Source organism: Trichosurus vulpecula, chromosome 3, assembly GCF_011100635.1.
Source record: "Trichosurus vulpecula isolate mTriVul1 chromosome 3, mTriVul1.pri, whole genome shotgun sequence".
In the NCBI taxonomy this organism is placed as follows: domain Eukaryota; kingdom Metazoa; phylum Chordata; class Mammalia; order Diprotodontia; family Phalangeridae; genus Trichosurus; species Trichosurus vulpecula.
In genome coordinates this window covers 273,341,184-273,358,623 of record NC_050575.1, presented here as the reverse complement: position 1 = coordinate 273,358,623, position 17,440 = coordinate 273,341,184, and the positions used below count along the sequence as shown (strand labels likewise).

The window sequence follows — 17,440 nt, the reverse complement described above, 5'->3', positions numbered from 1 at the left end:
CTGCAATTTTGGCTAGAGGGTGTTGTTTTTATTTCATGTAGACCTGAGTCACTTCTTTTCCTCTATCTCCCACAGCATATCTGTGCTAAGAGCCTGGAAAGTTTTTGGACCCCATGGATTATTGAAATTCAGAGAGACGGATCTTCAGAGCCCTCAGTACTGTCTCCAGACATAGGGCAATTGATATCTGAGCCCATAGACTTTTGATATCCCTTTCTGAGTACCTCCTTCCTGAAGTTTCCAGTGGTAGTCCCTCACTCTTTCTATTTCTGGATGCAGTGTCTTATAAAATACAAGTATATCTGGCTCTTCTCCTCTGAGTGTTCTAGGAGACTTCTATCATATTTACTTACAATAAAGCCTGTGTTAGAACTGTTTTATGGCAGGATCACTTACCTATTCTTGTGGGGTTCTGGCTGGTGTGCGTGTGTGTGTGTGTGTGTGTGTGTGTGTGTGTGTGTGTGTAGTTCTATGGTGATGAAAGTCAGTTACTATATTTTCTCTTTTTAATTTTTTGATCATTATTTGGTCTCATAATATTTTCAAGTTTTTGCTGGAGTACATGTGTTAAAGATGGAATGCCTGGCTCAATTAAAGCAGCTATCCTGACCAGAAGTCCATTGATACCTTTTTAATTAATTTTTTTGTGATATATTAGAATTGCTAACTTACTTTGCTTGTTACCCAAATTTGGAACATTTGTAAATGGATACTGGAACCCATGAGTTCTGTTCCTGGCTCCTTTCTTGGATTTTTGTCTATTGTGAATTTCTGGGCACCTCTACTACTGTCCTTCCTACATTATCCCTATTCTCTGTACCCCATGCATATTTCCTTTTTCCTTTTCCATTTACTATTTTTTTAAATCAGGGATACAATTGGTATGTATATGATTTATCTTTATAATTATTATGTAGAATTGAAGAAATATGCACTTTAGCTCCTTATTCTGGTAGCAATAACATCCATGATTTTCTATAACTGTGCAGTGTCTTCTCTTCCACATATCTTGAGAAATGATTCCTTAGTACTCTCAAAATTTTATCACTTCCATTCTGGATCTGTTCTATTTATACCTGGTCTGTTCCGGTTGACCTTCCCTTCTTTCGTTTCTTTAATGCGATTTTCACTTTCTCTTATAGTATATTAGGGAATATAACGTGTGAGTTTAACTATTGTGTTTCCACTGTCACTGATGGAGAAATTAGTTATAATTATCATGGCAAATACTTTCTTATTTTCCTCTGTTTGTTGTTTTCCTTCCAATTTCATCCTTAAGTATGCTTGAAAGCCTCACTGGGTTTCTTAGCAAGCTTTTAAAAACTTTTTTTTCCACTCCATTGTTTCTTGCTGCTTTATGACACAATGCTGTTCCCTTTTTCCATCCTCTTCCATAAGACTTTCCAAATATGTTTATTTGCTTAATGAGTGTTGGCCACGGCTGCCAAGAAGATAAATTGTTTGTTACTTAAAGTTGTTTCTAAGTTCTTTTGACTTCCTAACAGTGATTGTCTTATTCAGGTTAAACTTTGAAGAACATGGTGATAATCCAGGTTAATGCCTGTTCTTTTTTCTATTTCCTATTTTTTTTTCATCAAATTTGAGCCATTTTGATTGTATAATGCATCTTCTTATTTTTATTCTTCTAAATTTGTGTTGAATTTGATCTTTGCTTTAACAAGTTAACTGATTATATTCAGGTACTTGTTAAAATATACTCAATTTTATTTTTGTGATATTATTTGACATTTACTTTGTCTAGCACTTTTAAATTTTATTCTTTAAGAAAGTTTCATAATCTATGAATTTGTGGCTTCAACAGAGTCTACAAACTTTTGTTCTCTTTTGTTTATTGATATCATATTTTTCATAGTTTTCAATATTTTTCAATATATTTCCCTATGCTCACCTTTTTTATTGAAGTAGCTATGTGTTTGAGTGTATATCAATCTCATTTGAAGGTTCTTATGGAGTTATTTTTATTCAAAGAATTTCTTTACCTCTTCTTCCTTGTTTGAGGTGACTACATGGCCCAGTGTGTGAAAAACTGGGTCTTGAATTGAGAAGACCTTAGTTCAAATCCAGATTCAGATACTTACAGTGTGACCCTGGCCAATTAATTTAACCTGGCTGCTTCAGTTTTTTCATTTGTGAAATGGAGATAATAAAAACACCTACCTGCCAGGACTATTGTAAGGATTAAATGAGATATTTTTGTAAAGTACTTAGTACCATGTATGGCACCTAGTAGATCCTATATAGATATTTATTCCCTTCCTAACCTTCTCCCCTCTTCTTCAAAAGATGTTGGTGACTAAGTTGTAATTACCTCCATAGTTGTCTTGTTAATTATGTTTAACATGCATATTGCAATATGCAAATACAAAGTATGACATGAAATCATGTTTCTTGAAGTCTTTTGACACAGGATAAAATGTCACCAATTCTTTTAGTTGATTCTCATAGGAAAACCTGTGAGACATCCTTACATTTATCTATTGATGTATGTTGGACATTTGCCACAGAATATGTCTTAAATCATATCAAATGGTTTTAGTAACTTTCACTGATTTGATCAGATTATTGATACACATATTTAGATTTCTTTTTTTTACAGCTTCAGTGAATAAATATCATTTGCCCTTTACCATAAAACCAGTTAATTGCCATCTTTGCAAATCCTTGTGCCCTTTCAAAAATTAATTCCGAAGTCCTAGGTAAAAATGGCCAAGGATTCAAGTGAAACAACCCTGGAAAAATTCTTTCTGGACTGAATTTATTTTCATGCACGCTTCTGCAATATCACATTTCCAAACAATTCAGCTAAGGATGGGAATTTCCCATGAGAGAGAATGTCCCCACTGAACAATCATCTATCTCTAAGTACAAAGCATGTTGAAGAACAAACCTATTTGGGATCTTAGCCAACAGAAAGACTGTTTCAGGAGTGTGGCTAATGTGTTTGCAGAATTCTCATGGGGTAATCTATAATAACCTCCAATTCACTAAGTAATTTCTCTGAAAAAATCCATATAACTTTTCATTTGTATTTTTTATAGTTAAGTAAATTCTATAACTGATATATAACATCTAACTATATATGTATGTGTGAGTTCAAATCTGGTCTCAGACACTTACTAAACTGTGTGACCCTGGGCAAGTCACTTAACCCTGTTTGCCCCCAGATTCCTCATTTATAAAATAATCTAGAGAAGGAAATGGCAAACCCTTCCAGTATCTTTACCAAGAAAACCACAAATGGGGTTATGGAGAATCAGACATGACTGAAATGACTTAACAACAACAAAATATGTGTGTGTCACAAAATTAAATTATCTAAGGAACCATTCAATCCATAAAAGAGTTTTGTGTGCATATGGCCAAGCAGCATTTCATTAGAATCATAAAATACCATGGTATAGAGATTATATAATCCAAGTTCCTTGTTTTACATAATAAGAAACTGAGGCCCAGAGACATTACATTATTTTTTCCAAGGTTACATGGCAACCTGGCAACAGAGCCAGGACTAAAAACCATAATCATACCTCTCCTAGCTACAGTAAGAGAAATCTGATTTTGCATCATGAACATTACTCTTCTCCTCAAGGCCAGAAGTATACTAGTTTGATGCCTCTCTAGGAAAAATGAGGAGTAAAGTGCCTTTATGTGCTTTTTAAAAAATATTCTCTTTTTATACCAACCATACCCTGTTGATGAAGTATAGAAAGAATAGCAAATCTCAGATTCCATCTACCCAGTTTCAAAATATTTGTTCAAGTAATTCAGTAAAGTTCCATTTACAGATCTGTTTGATTTGTCTATGCTACCTCAAAAATGGTTTGATTTCCCTCCCAACAATTTAGTTCAATTCAATTCAATAGACATTCATGATAATGTTTATGGATTAATGATTTTTATTTGACTGGGTTGTGTGAATTGGCTCCAAGCTCATAGCGTCATGAATCTAGAATGGGAAGGGACTTCAGAAAATATCCAACCCAGCACCCTGTACACAGAGAGAACAGTAGGCAAGAGTCAGGAGACTGGAATTCTACTTCTGGCCTTAAAACTGGCTAGTTCTGTGGTCTTGGTTAAAAACTCAACCTTTCTAGTCCTCAGCTTCTTAATTAATAAAATGAGTAGGTTGGACTAAATGACCTCTATGATTCCTTTTATTTCTTCGTTTCTATGGTTTCATTAGCAGACATTTAGTTTCACAAAAATAAAAATTTATTTTATTGACATGTTATTTATTGATACATTATTTTAAAACTGTATTGATATATTAATTTTATTGATACAGCTCTTTAAACCTCCCTTGACCTTTGGGACCAGAAAGAAATTTGATTGAAAGAAGGCTGTGGCAGTTTTGATAAAACTTGACACCAATTTCTGGTTGTGAGTATCCTAATGATTAAAAACTGATGAGACCTGAGCACACATTAACAGAGTTTGGTGCTTTAGAGAATAAAACTTAGAGGCGTTTACCTGGTGTATTTGATAATGTGAACAATTAGGAGTGTGTGGTAAAGCAATTTCACATGCCAAAGTTACTATTACTTTCATGCGACCAAATTGAATAGTTTTCTGTTCTGTCTTTGTTAATTTTTCTGTAACTATAATGATAGAATCATAGAATTTTAGGACTTAGAGGAGTACTAGACACCACTAAATAAGACCTCTCCTTTTAAGATGAGGAAATTAAAGCCCAGAGAGATTAAGGAGATTGTTCTAGCTCCTACTAGTTTAGTGGGAGAGTCAATATTAAACACAGGTCTCTTAACTTCCAGTCCTGTGTTCTTTCTACTGTCACATTTCAAAAGCAATGCTGAGAGTTTTATTTCATATATTATATCCATTAATTCATATTACTAGAGCTGTAACTAGCATGGTGCTAATAGGGATTTGCCCCAAGGTACGCTCTCCCTGGGGTAACCATCAAGTGGTGAAGTGTACATCTTCAAACCTCACTTTGTGGCCCTCTAGAATGGTGGTTTCAAATTTAAATAGAAACAGAGGCTAGACCATATATAAGGATTGACTTGGAAAATTGACTTGGAATATTGACTTGGAAAACCATATATTAACATTATCTATGTTCAATTGCATTCTTATTTATTTTGTTAAACTATTTCCCAATGAAATTTTAATATGGTTCAGGCTGTGCTCAGCAGTGCTGCCTGCATATAGGTGAAGGCTAGGATATTTTAAGGGATAGTCTGTGCCCTTCTGGAATGTCTATAGCCATGGTAAGATTCTCCTTTGTACCATTGAGCCCTTTCCCCCTCCCCCATCACTACATGAATTTGATTCAGGCATAGTTTTAGCTAGTTAATGTTCTGCTCATTACACATACACATGGTCAAGCAAGCAGCAAGCTGATTACCTAATCAGCTTCTAAGCCCCTATGTGCTTGTCACTGTGCTAGGCACTGTTGATACGAAAGACAAAAGTAAAATTTTTCCTGCCCCCCCATACATACACACACATGCACACACACCTTGACTATTACATACATTAAAAAATTATATATCTTATTCATTCACTGCTAGGCTTACATTAGAACAAAACAACTCTCTTATGGCTTATAACTGAGATCACTCACATTCCTCCTTTCTGCCCTGCTTTGCCCCAAGTCATAGATCCAATGTATTTAGAAATTTTCTTGCCTTGTCTATTTCTGTTCCCTCCACATGTCCCAGGTACAATGAAATCCTAGTCCTCAAATCTGTGGAGAGCGGTTGACACCATAATCATGGAAGGGTAAGGGAGGAGAAACCTAGGCTGGTGGTGGTGACACTATGGAAGGAAGAGGGGACAATGAGAATAGGTGTTGAAATTCCAGAATCTGGAAATCTTAGGGCAGAGAAATATATTGTGTTAAGGTTAGCAAAGTGGGCTCTTAAGCAGGAAAGAGGAAGGAGGATAGGAGGGGTATCTGCCAGGTAGGTCTGTGGTAGAGCTCAGTGATGATAACACACATGATCCTTTGTCCTAGCAGTTCTGAGGAATATGTTTCCAGGAGCCACAAGAAAGGTGGATCCTTGGTTTGTTCTCCTCTGTGGAGCAGGGGAGCATCAGTAGGAGAAGGGAGAGTGAGATTAAAGACCATTACTGTAGCAGGTCCCTTGAAAGGATTAAATCAGGTTTCCTAATAGAACTCATTTTATGAGTAGGCAAGGTTATGATTTACGGAGTCCTCTCCTCCCTATGTAACTTGGTTCAGTGAATGGAGCACTGGATTTGGTACGAGAAGGCCCATGTTCAAATCCTGCCCGTGTTATCCTGGACGAGACAAGTAAGCTCTCTTGGCTTCAGATTCTTCTTCTGTAAAATGAGGAGTTGGCCTAGATGGCCCCTCAGTCCCTTCCATCCTTGATCCAGGAGCCAATTAAGATCTCCCCATGTGTTAGCTAATGACCAAAAGTCCTTTATTAGAGACAAGGCCTTTCATTGTCCAATCAGAAAATATGGCTTTAAAATGCAAATGCTCCATCGAAACAGAATTTTGATGACAATTCATTCCCATGAGAGAATTATCCATCAATTACTTAGTGAGTGTGAGTGAAAACACATTCTTTGCAGTTCTGTGGAGGCCAGAGAGCCAGAGGTATATTTGGGCAACTGATACTCATCGCTCTTCGGTATAACATTCCTTTGGACCCTAGGCTTGAGAGTCTGATGCCAATGTCGAAGCCAGGTAGATTGATTTAATTTGAGCAGCCAGCCAGATTTCATGCATTTGTCTTCCTTCCACAACAGTCCCATATTTTGCAGCAAGGAATGGGGACAACTGGGAGATTTAAACTCTTTTTTTGGTCAGGTGGTACCCAGCAGCAGTTAACTAGTTATTTTTTTTTAATCATGGTATCAGTTTTTTAATTTAAAAAATTAAATTAAAATGCTTTTAAAGGATTTTTCCAGAAGAAAACACATTAAGCTGAAGCCAGAAATCAGAATTGACTTTAAAGGAAGGTCTTATATATTTCATAGGACTTAAAGCTAGCAAGGCCTTTTGAAATCATCCAGAGCAAACTCTTCACTGTGCAGAAGTGACTTGCTTCATCCAATGATTCCCAAAGTAACACTACTACCTGAGAAATAGTAGTAGTAGTTGTCATAATAATAATAGTCCTGCACAGCTAATATTTATACAGGGTGTTCCAAAAGTCTTAGTGTAGTTCTAAGCTATAGATAACATTAATAGCTTAAAACCGTACCAAGACTTTTGGGACAAACTAAACACAGTTTTAAGGTTTAAAAAGTGCTTTACATATGCTACCTCATTGGACTTACAGTAATCTAACAGGGGAGGGGAGTTAGAAACTATTATTATCCCTATTTTATAGATGAGAAAATTGAGACCGACAGAGGTAAAGTATCTTGCCCAGGGTTATACTACTAGTAGGTGTCAGAGATAGGATTCACATCAAGGACACCCTGACTCTAAGCCCAGAATTTTATCCATTACACTACAGTGCCTCTTATACTTAATACAGCATTTGGTATTAAGTATGTTTCTTTTGCTATTAATCAGCAGTTGCATATTAAATGGCCAACACAGAGATAATTCAGGATACTCTGCATGTGTTTAAATGCTATCTGTTATGACAGGTGCTGACCATGAATTTTGTCCCTGTTAAAGTATCCACTTTGGTTTCAACTTTTGATCTGTCAATGGAAACCTAAGTAATCTGATTACATTCCTTACCAGTTGCTAGCAAAAATTTGTTACTTTCCAGCTGGTTTGGTTTGATTTATTGATAAATGATTTTTTTTAGAAAAAATATTTTCTATTAACTAAAATAGTCTTATGAGATTTAAAAAGGATAGAATCAAATAGAATTATAGATTAGATAGAATTTCCACTCAAGGAAGTAGAGGATATGCGTTTTCCCTAAACACACCCTTCTTCCAAAATTTTCTATTTATATTAAGGGTACTAACATCTTTTGAGTCACATAGGTTCACAACCTTGGTATTTACTTTAGTTCCTCACTTTGTCTTTACTCCACATAGCTAATCAGTTATCGGATCTTATCATTTCCACCTCCACATCATCTACATCCCTCAACTTCTCTCTACTCAAACAGTCACCACTCTAGTTCAGGCCTTCATTACCTCTTCTTTGGACTAGGGAACAACCTCCTGATGTCTCCCTGACTCGAATGTTACCCCACTCCAACTAATCCTCCAATTGATACCCCACTGCCAAGATGATTTTCATTAAAGCTCATATCTAACCATGCACTTCCTTTCTCAATAAATTTCTCTGATTCCCTACTACCTATAGAAGTATGAACTCTTTTGTTTGGCTTTGAAAGTCCTTTACAAACTGTCCCCAACTTACCTTTCCAATTTCATTATATTTCGTTCCTTTTCTTACACTCCGTTGTCCAGCTTCTATGTTTGGTTTCTACTCCAGGATACTGTCTGGTGGCCTCTTCCCCTCCCAACCCCTCCCCCAACTTCCTTCTGTGCATTGTCTTCCTCTTTCTTTCTTTGTTTCTTTCCTTATTTCCTTCCTTCCTTTCTTCTTTCCTTCCTTCCTTCCTTCCTCTCTCTCTCTCTCTCTCTCTCTCTCTCTCTCTCTCTCTCTCTCTCCTTCTTTCTTCCTTCCTTCCTTCCTTCCTTCCTTCCTTCCTTTCTTCCTTTCTTCCTTTCTTTCTCTTTCTTTCTTTCTTTCTTTCTTTCTTTCTTTCTTTCTTTCTTTCTTTCTTTCTTCCTTTCCCTTCCTTCCTTCATTCCCTTCCTTCCTTCCTCTCTCCCTCTCTCCCTTCCTTCCTTTCTCTTTCTTTCTCTCCTGAATGTTTATTGAGTATTAATTGACTCTAAACTCCATCACTGTCTATGAACCCAAAGAATTCATCTGATAATGCTAATAGTTGAAGATGCTTTTCTCATGACTCTAAACTCCATCACTCTCTATGAACCTAAAGAATTATCTGATAATGCTAATAGTTGAAGATGCTTTTCTCATACAGATTTAAAAAATCTGACATTTCATGTTAGTGCTCCCCAACATCTTTTTAACAAGACCATAATTAATCATTTTGTTACCCAAGATAAGCTACTCAAAACATGTACCAGGATTGTGGAGACCTTGGAACACATGGTCCTATGTGGAGAGAAACTAGACAGCAAGAACAAGAACAAGCAAGCAAGAACAAATAGCAAACTCAAGATACTTTAAGGCTGATGCTAGGTAGGCCAGAATGGGACTACAACATACACAAAGCAGTTTAATACAAGGTAAATTGAGGAGGAAGCAAACACTGACGCCTGAAGTAATTAGGAAGGCTTCATAAGTAAAGCACTTGTTTATGAATTTAGGTGTTAGCAGAGTTGAGGCTCGATGAAGGATAAGGAGTCTATGAGGAAGAGGGATTGTATACCAGGCAGAGGGCCCTAGGGGATGTGAATGCATGGAGGTAGAAGAGGGTGTGTCAGCCTCAGAGGAGGGTGAGTTAGCTCATTTTGGAATATACTATGAGCATATGAAGAGGAATAGTATGAAATGAGATTGGAGAGGGAATGTAATATTAATTAAGGTGGGACTTTTTTGCTGTTTTCTTTTTTTGAATGCTAAAGTAATCAAATGCCTTTGATTGAGACTTACTAGGTACAAAGCCCCAGGCCCGCACCCTTTTGCTAACTAGGTGCTAAACCCCAGGCTCAAGCCCTTTTGCTGACTGGGTGTGAATCCTTTGAGCCCTGAACAGAGTATAAAACCTCAAAGGCTGGCGTTCTGTTTGGGGTTCTCTTGGAGGAGTGTTGACGTGGAGACTCTGGGCAGCTATAGTTAAGATATCTCCAGCTTGTGAACCCAGATGTTAATGGTTTCTCTGTAACTATGAATTATGATCTGGTCTGTTTATATTGTGTATGTTTGTAACTTGTTTGTATTTGCTCTGAAGTTCAGGTTATTGGCTTTTCCTCCTGAACTAAGTGAATGATATTTCTATGTTGGATTAAAGTAAGTTTGCTAACCACTTAAAGTTACTTTCCTTAGTAAAGCAGATCAAACGAACCTGTCCTGGCAGCTCTTGTTTCTAGTCTTGTTGGGTTTTACCCCACAACAGCTTCTAGCTGAATTGTTGCTACAGGGAGGTAGGAGCCAGAGGGCCTAAAAAACAAGCTTAAATAGTCTAGAAGCAATAAGGAATCAAAGAAGATTTTGAGGAGGGAAGTAGTATGGATTGATCTGTACTTCAGAAAGATCACTCTGGTAGTTCAATGAAAGGTTGTTGAGTTGAAAAAGGAAGAAACTAGAAGTGGGGGATCCCAATTAGTAGAAAATAATATTAGATTTGCTTATGTAAGAAATGATGAAGGTCTGAACTGAGATGATGCTTGTGTGAATGGAGAAAAGGATACATATGAAAGATGACAATAAAGGTAGAATTCACAAAACTGGATGTGGGTGATTAGGAAGAGGGAACAGTCCACTTAATTTATTCTGATAAATGTTTAATAAGAATCTATAATAATTAGGAAGCTGGCGGTGCTTTCAAAAGAACTAGGGAAGGTTGGTGGGGTGACAGGTTACAAAGGAGAATGTGATGATTTCTATTTCGAACATATTGAGTTTGAGATGCCTGTAGCATATCATATGGAAATGTCCACCATGGAGGACTAGAAGGTGAAAGAGATTATGTCTGTAGATATGAATATGGGAGCCATCTGTGTAGATAAGATAATTGACCGAGTTTGAGAAATAGTGAAGGACAGAAGGGCCTGGCATGGTATGGTCCATGGAATCGTGAGGAGTTGGCTATGACTAAGCAACTGAACAACAACAAAATCCATTACCAAGATAGAAAGAGAAGCAGACCTAGGATGGAGTACCCACAGTTAAGGGGCACGAGAAAGCTGAATTTCTAGCAAAGAGAACTAAAAGGTGCTCAGAACGGTAAAATGAGAACCAGGAGAGAATACCATCATGGAATGCTAAGGAGGAGATTGTATCCAGGAAGAAAGAGTGAGTAGTAATATCAAAAGCCAAAAAAGTCACTTTTGTTCTCTCAGCCTTAGTGCCCTCATCTACAAAATGTGAGAGCTGAACTAAATGATTTTTAAAGTTCCCTTCAGTTCTAAATCTTATGCTTCTATCACTATTTTACCCTTTTGACATGCTGGTCGATAAGAAAGCAAAGAGCGATTGAGGGCAAGTCAATGAAATCAGCTCCAGAAGCTAGTATCTTTTCCATTAGGTATTGAATCTGAAAATATTTTAATGTTTCTGGTATAGACAACAAGAAAATTGTTTTGCTTCCTCTTATGTGTTATACTTTACCTGTGCTTATAACTCCGTTCGAGTCATCTCATTTTTCTAATCCCATTTCACTTTGGCATAGGGAAAACTGTTTCCTGTTTTCCTTGGGCAGGGCGGGTTGGGGAAGGACAGTGCAAGGGGGGTAGAGGAAATTTTAGTACTAAAATCATTGTAGGAAAACAAACAAACCACATACTTCAGGAAAAGTTGAATGAATGGAAAAATGTTGGTGATTTCAATGAAGGGAAAAAAAATCCATCTGTACTCTCCATGACTCTAACACCCAACAAGAAGATGGCATGTCAAGAGCAAGCACAGAAAACAATAGTAAGAGTCGAGATCTTCATGAAGGCCTGCAATTCAGCAAAAACATTGTGCCACTTATCTGAGAGAATGTAATAAACATTTCTGTATGAGATCTTAGCATTGTAGAGCTCATAAATAGCCCAGATGTCACGGCAAAGAGATGTATATGAAAGGTAATAACGGAGAATGTTTGGAATGAATCTTCAACATTTCTGACTGCTGTTAACCCCACTTTGACCTCAATCTTTACCATTTTCATTGGCAGATGCAATTTTTTTCATTCAATGCACTATTTTTATCAGCCAGTCAAGATGGCAGTTATACCAGTGATAGACAGCTGGACTAAGCTTTGAATTAATGATCAAGTGAAAACAGTGGGCTTATAAACATGTTATTTCAGAATGAAAGGGCAAAAATAACACCTTACAAATTATAATTAAAAATGATAGATGGATCAAATACCAGTGCAGAATTTATTTATAACTTCCACCACAACCTCTCCACCTTTCTTCCCCCAAACTAAATTAATAGGCCTTAGTGGAAAAGCAGCATGATATAGTCACTAGAATGGCTTGGAGTCAGGAAGACTTGATTACAAATCCTTCTTTCTCTACTGGGTAATTGCACAACTATAAGCAAAGTACTTAACCTCTCTGAGCCTCAGTTTCTTCACCTGTAAGGTAGGAATAATAATACTTCCACTACCTATACCTTGTTGTGAGACTCAAACAAGACGATGGATATGAAAGGCTTTGCAAACCTTAATGTGTTCTATGAATGTCAGGAAAATCTATTAAAAGTCAGTTTTGTCTGAAAGTTTGTTATAAATGACATACTGCCTGGTTCAAATTACTATCCATTAAGTGTTTTCTAGATGGCTACTTATTTTCATCTTTCGTCATTGTAATCGATCAACAAGAATAAATGAGTGCTTGTTATCTGCCAAGCACTGTCCTAAGTTCTCGTTGTTTAAGTAAAGGCAAAAACAGGTCCTTGTCTTCTTAGAGTTTAGTTTACATTCTTTTGGCAAAGATGTCATGCAAATAACTACACACACACAAGACACATAGATACAAATTAGATGGGAGAGAAACTTAGATACCAATAACTCAAGCATATTAATAATAATTGACAACCTTAGATGCCAATAGTTGGAGATGCGCCTTGGAGGAGATAGATTTGGCAGCTAGAATAATTCTAAGAGAATCTAGAATATCTCGAACAATTAAAGTTGTGATCTCCTAAAAGTATCAAGAATGGTGTGTCTATGTGATAGTAGCTCAGTGATCGATCAACCAAGCAACATGACAGAGAAATAAATCTTAGCCTGAGACAATGAAATGAGCATATCTTTTCCTTATTCTGTCATTGGCCTTGGAAAACCTCAAACTATTTATTGTGAAGAAACGATCTGAATGTCCAGTTCAGTTTGTCTATGATGAACAACACTTTTTGTCTTTTTCTAAAATGTTGCCATTTCTGCCCCTGTATGATGTGTTTCTATGTAGTTTCTTATCAAAATCTCCCTAAAGGGATTATAATCAGCCACAGTGTTTGAATCACCATTCACTGGGAGTTGGGACTGTGATGTCAAAGATGGCTTTTAAGGAGCTGGGTGACAAGTCAGTGATTAGTAAAGCAAGTATGTAATAGATGACCTCTTTACCTTACTCTCATTTCTAACAACACGCACACATGCACACATGCACACACACACATGTACATACACACTCACATGCACACACACACATGCACACACGCACACGCACACACACGCACACACACAGAGGCTACTACATTTACCCAAGCAAAATGACTACAATATCTTCCCCAAGCAAACTGAAACGGAGGCTTTCATCACATATTTAACAGATTCTCAAAGATTAAAAATGTCCTTTTCTTTGGTAAATGCATTAAAAGAAAAAAAAAGGTGATTTGTGATTTTTTGGAATGAATTATATTTGCATATCACTCTGAAGTAACTTCAAAATCTTTATCCAAGTAGCATAAGCTCAGAAAATAACAGCTAAATAAATAGGTGATGTTTTTAAAGTTTACAAAATACTTTATCCATGTTATCTCACTTGTAGTTTAAAAATGAGACAGGGTTTCAGCTCTGTTCTTCTTACCTACAAATTCAGCATACTGTGCTCTGTACCACCTTGTTATCAATTGTAGAAGTAGGCCAATATCTCCAGGAAAGTAGAGACATCTTTTAGATGTTACTAAAACCTCAAAAAATTAGCTTTTAACACTTGCCAGGCAAATCAGGTGAAGTGACTTGCCCAGGGTCATACAGCTAGTAAGTTTCTGAGGATGGATTTGAACTCAGGAAGATAAGTCTTCCTGATTCCAAGCCCAGCACGCTATACACTGTGCTATCTAACTGCTCCTACAAGTGTTATATCAGTACTATATAATGGCTAGCAATTATTATTGTTCAGGTATTGATTGGATTTGATAGTCTCTGAGGTTCAGCTAAGATTCTGATATTGTTTGCCTCAGACTCCTTTCCCAATGATAAGAAACATCTTATCATCACCCTTCTAAATGCTGCCTCTAAACTGGATCTCACAGATTTGGGTGATGAGAGAAATGATATTGTCCAGAATCTATGGGAATATGCTCCTTTGGACCTGTGTTTTAGCACATGTTTAGCAAGCATCTTTCTCCTGGCCACTTTCCAAAAGTGATCTTAATTCTAAAAGGTTATTTGGGAAGGGAGTCTCCTGAGTGGTCTGAACCTTCTGTTTTTAGCAGAACCAACCCATTCCGAGACTTTCAATCTGATGCCTTGTCTTCCTACAGAGACTTTCAACAATTCAGTCTCTCCTTTTTTATGCCATCGTTTGGACAGTGGGTGGAGGGGAAGAATTCAGGTACTGAAAAACATAAAGGTCTCTTATTGTGAGTGGAGGAGGGAGTGGGGTTGGGGGAAGTTCAGCTTGAATTAGCCAAGATTGGATTGCCTCTTCACTCTTCATGTAGAGACAGCTTAAATGTTCTCCTCTTATGAGCTTGCCTTTTTAGATGTAATAGTTAGTGTCTGTACCTTTATCCTTGTTGGCTTCAACAGCTTCTTCTGATGAAGGGCTGGGTGCGGTGGCAGGCTGTGCCTCATCTGTAAAAAGGAGAAAAAGAAATAGAGCCTATTAGTTGCTACTATCAAGCTGGGAATTCCCCTGCCCCTCCACCAAAAATAAATCTCACCTTGGCTTAGGGAGGTCAAATATTAAACATTCTTTGATGGAAAAGTGGTTTGATATTGCCTCTGAACAATCAATGGATTAGAGACCAGAGACCATCTGATAGTTACAGAGTTCAATAAGGATGTACTTATTTCATTTTACAGAAAGTATTATTTTTAAACCATCGGCAGCTCCCCTTCCAAAAACTCTGGAGGTTCATTGTTTTCACTTGGGAATAGAACAAAAACAAAAGCAAAGCCTTCTGGCTTCCAAGAAGTGTTTTTGTGTGTGTTTTTAAAGTTTGGTTTCCTTAGCGCAGATTTCTTCTAAGTTATGCCAGGCTGTCAAACCATAGGAAACATTTCAGATGGCTGTCAGTGCAGGGATATGCAAGAAAGAGAGCATTTGTAAGAAGGCACAGAAGTAATTTAACATTTCAGATTGTCCAAGCAGAGGCAGAAAAATGAAGAATTTTAGATTGCCAGTGATGGCACCAATTACAAGAGGCTGGGGGGATATGGGCAAACACAGGTCAAAAACCTTATTGGTAACATCAGGTGTGTGATGTTTCCATGCACTACCCTTTAGGTAGCAGAGAATTAACTAGCAAACATTTTAAAAATGATTTTAAAATGCAGAATTAATAAAATAATGACTTGGAATATTTTTATATTGAATTTAAATCACCTAGATAAATCATAACTCTTTAAAATGAATTTATAGGATTGTAGGGAAATAAATAACCCACGTTTAGATAAACATTTACCTAAATCTAAAGATTAATTCTACATTTTCCTTTTTAATCTGGCTCTCACATATCTCTCCAGTCTTATTTCACAGTATTCCTCTTCATGAATTCTTTATTCCAGTCACACTTGCCTGCTTTTTGTTTGCTGTGGATGACATTCATCTCTTTCCTCTTTGCCTTTGCCTAGGTACATATTCCCTCCCCACCTTCCTCTCTTATAATACCTAGCTTTCTTTAAAGCATAGCACAGTTACCTCATACCTGAGACTTTTAAAAAATGTCCCCAGTTGTTAGAACTGTTTCCATCTTAAAATATCTTTGTATTACTTAGTATGTGCTTTACGTATTTACCTTCATGTTCTGTATCACTCCATCCTCCATTGAACAGAATATTCTTCAGGGATGGAGTTTTTTTTTTTCAGTACCTAGCACAGCACCTTATACATAGTAGGCACTTTGTATGTAGGATGCTGTGCAAGATGCTGGGGGAGACACACAGTGTCTGTCTCTATGAATTTATAGTCTAGAATGAGAGATGATGATACCTGAAGTACCTATCTTATAGGCTCATTATGAGGATCCAACAAGGTAACAGTTGCAAGATGCTTTATAAACCTTAAAGTCCCAAATAAATGACTATTATTATTACAAAAGCAACATGAAGTGGTGGACAGTGCTGTACTTGGGATCTAGTCTGAAGTATGGCTTTAACACTTTGGAGTTGTCATTGAACTTCTCTGAGATTTAGTTTCCCCTTTTGTAAACTGGGGATAAGCATACTTGTAGTACTTGTTGTGCTATTATGAAGCTCAAATGGTATTTTAAGTACTTTGCAAACTTTAAAATGTAATGCAGAGATCAACTATTATTATTATGTAGCCTATACAGAAATAACTGTAACAGAATGCCCAAGTTCATGAGAGAGATACAAGGAGGTCCCATGGGAGAAAGTTTGTTCTCACCTGGAGGCATCAGAGAAGATGATTTTTACTTTTAGGTCATGTGGTATACTTGGTCATAGAACCAACTATGTTGGGACCCAATTACTGATTTCTGCATCTCCAATCAGCCTGTCTCTGCTTTTGATCTGATTTGCTAATTAAGGTAGTCAAAGCTCCTAGCTTAATGGCCTTTTGATACTATGTTTTTCATCATTTGTACTTGACCTTTGAGGGTAGTTAATGCAAAATAGTCATAATTGATATGAATTGTACAGCAGAGAGGAATGTTATTTTATTAGCAAAGAAGTTAACTCGAGTTGGAACCAAGATGGCAGGAAAAAGCCAGGAAGCTGGCTGAGCTCTCCCCAGTTTCCCTTGGAAACAATGTTAAATCAAGTCTCTAAATGGATTCTGGAGTGATAAAACATACAACAAGATGGAATGAAACAATTTTCTAGCTTAAGGTAACTTAGAAGGACTTCAGGAAAGGTCTGTCTCACTTGGTTAAAAGGAGAATGCAGCCCAGTAAGATGTTGTCTAGGCAAGCCATTGGGAGGCTCTTAGCCATAACAAAGATCAGCAACTGAGGCCCTCCATCTTGGCTCAGCAGGCTAGTGACACAGAAGGCCAGCTGAGAGGCCTCCAGTCCTAGCACAGAAAGCAAATTGCCGGTCCTGGAACCCCAGCACAACTGGCACAACTAGGCTGGGCCACCCCAATGCAGTGGGCAAGCTACTAGCACCTGAGGCCCCAGCAACAAAGCCAGTGACTAGGCCTCTGGCCCCCACCATAAGAAGCTTTGGAGAGTGCCTCCTGTGCCCCAGCAGCAGAACTCAACTTTAAAAGTCATGAAATAGACTTAAAAATTAGTAAAAAACAGAAAAGATCCCTGACCATACAAAGCTACTGTGGTGACAGGGAAGATCAAAACACAAACTCAGAAGAGCTCAACAATGTCAAAATACCTACATGCAAAGCC

At 37.3% G+C, this 17,440-nt stretch overlaps 1 protein-coding gene across 1 annotated transcript in view; it reads right to left on the bottom strand.

The window, feature by feature from the left end:
- Nucleotides 1-17,440, bottom strand: part of MACROD2 (mono-ADP ribosylhydrolase 2) — a 2,244,457-nt gene that overhangs the window by 114,417 nt on the left and 2,112,600 nt on the right. Inside the window, 1 exon segment of the mRNA XM_036750299.1 lies at nucleotides 14,637-14,705. Within this exon segment, the coding sequence (XP_036606194.1) occupies nucleotides 14,637-14,705 (69 nt within the window).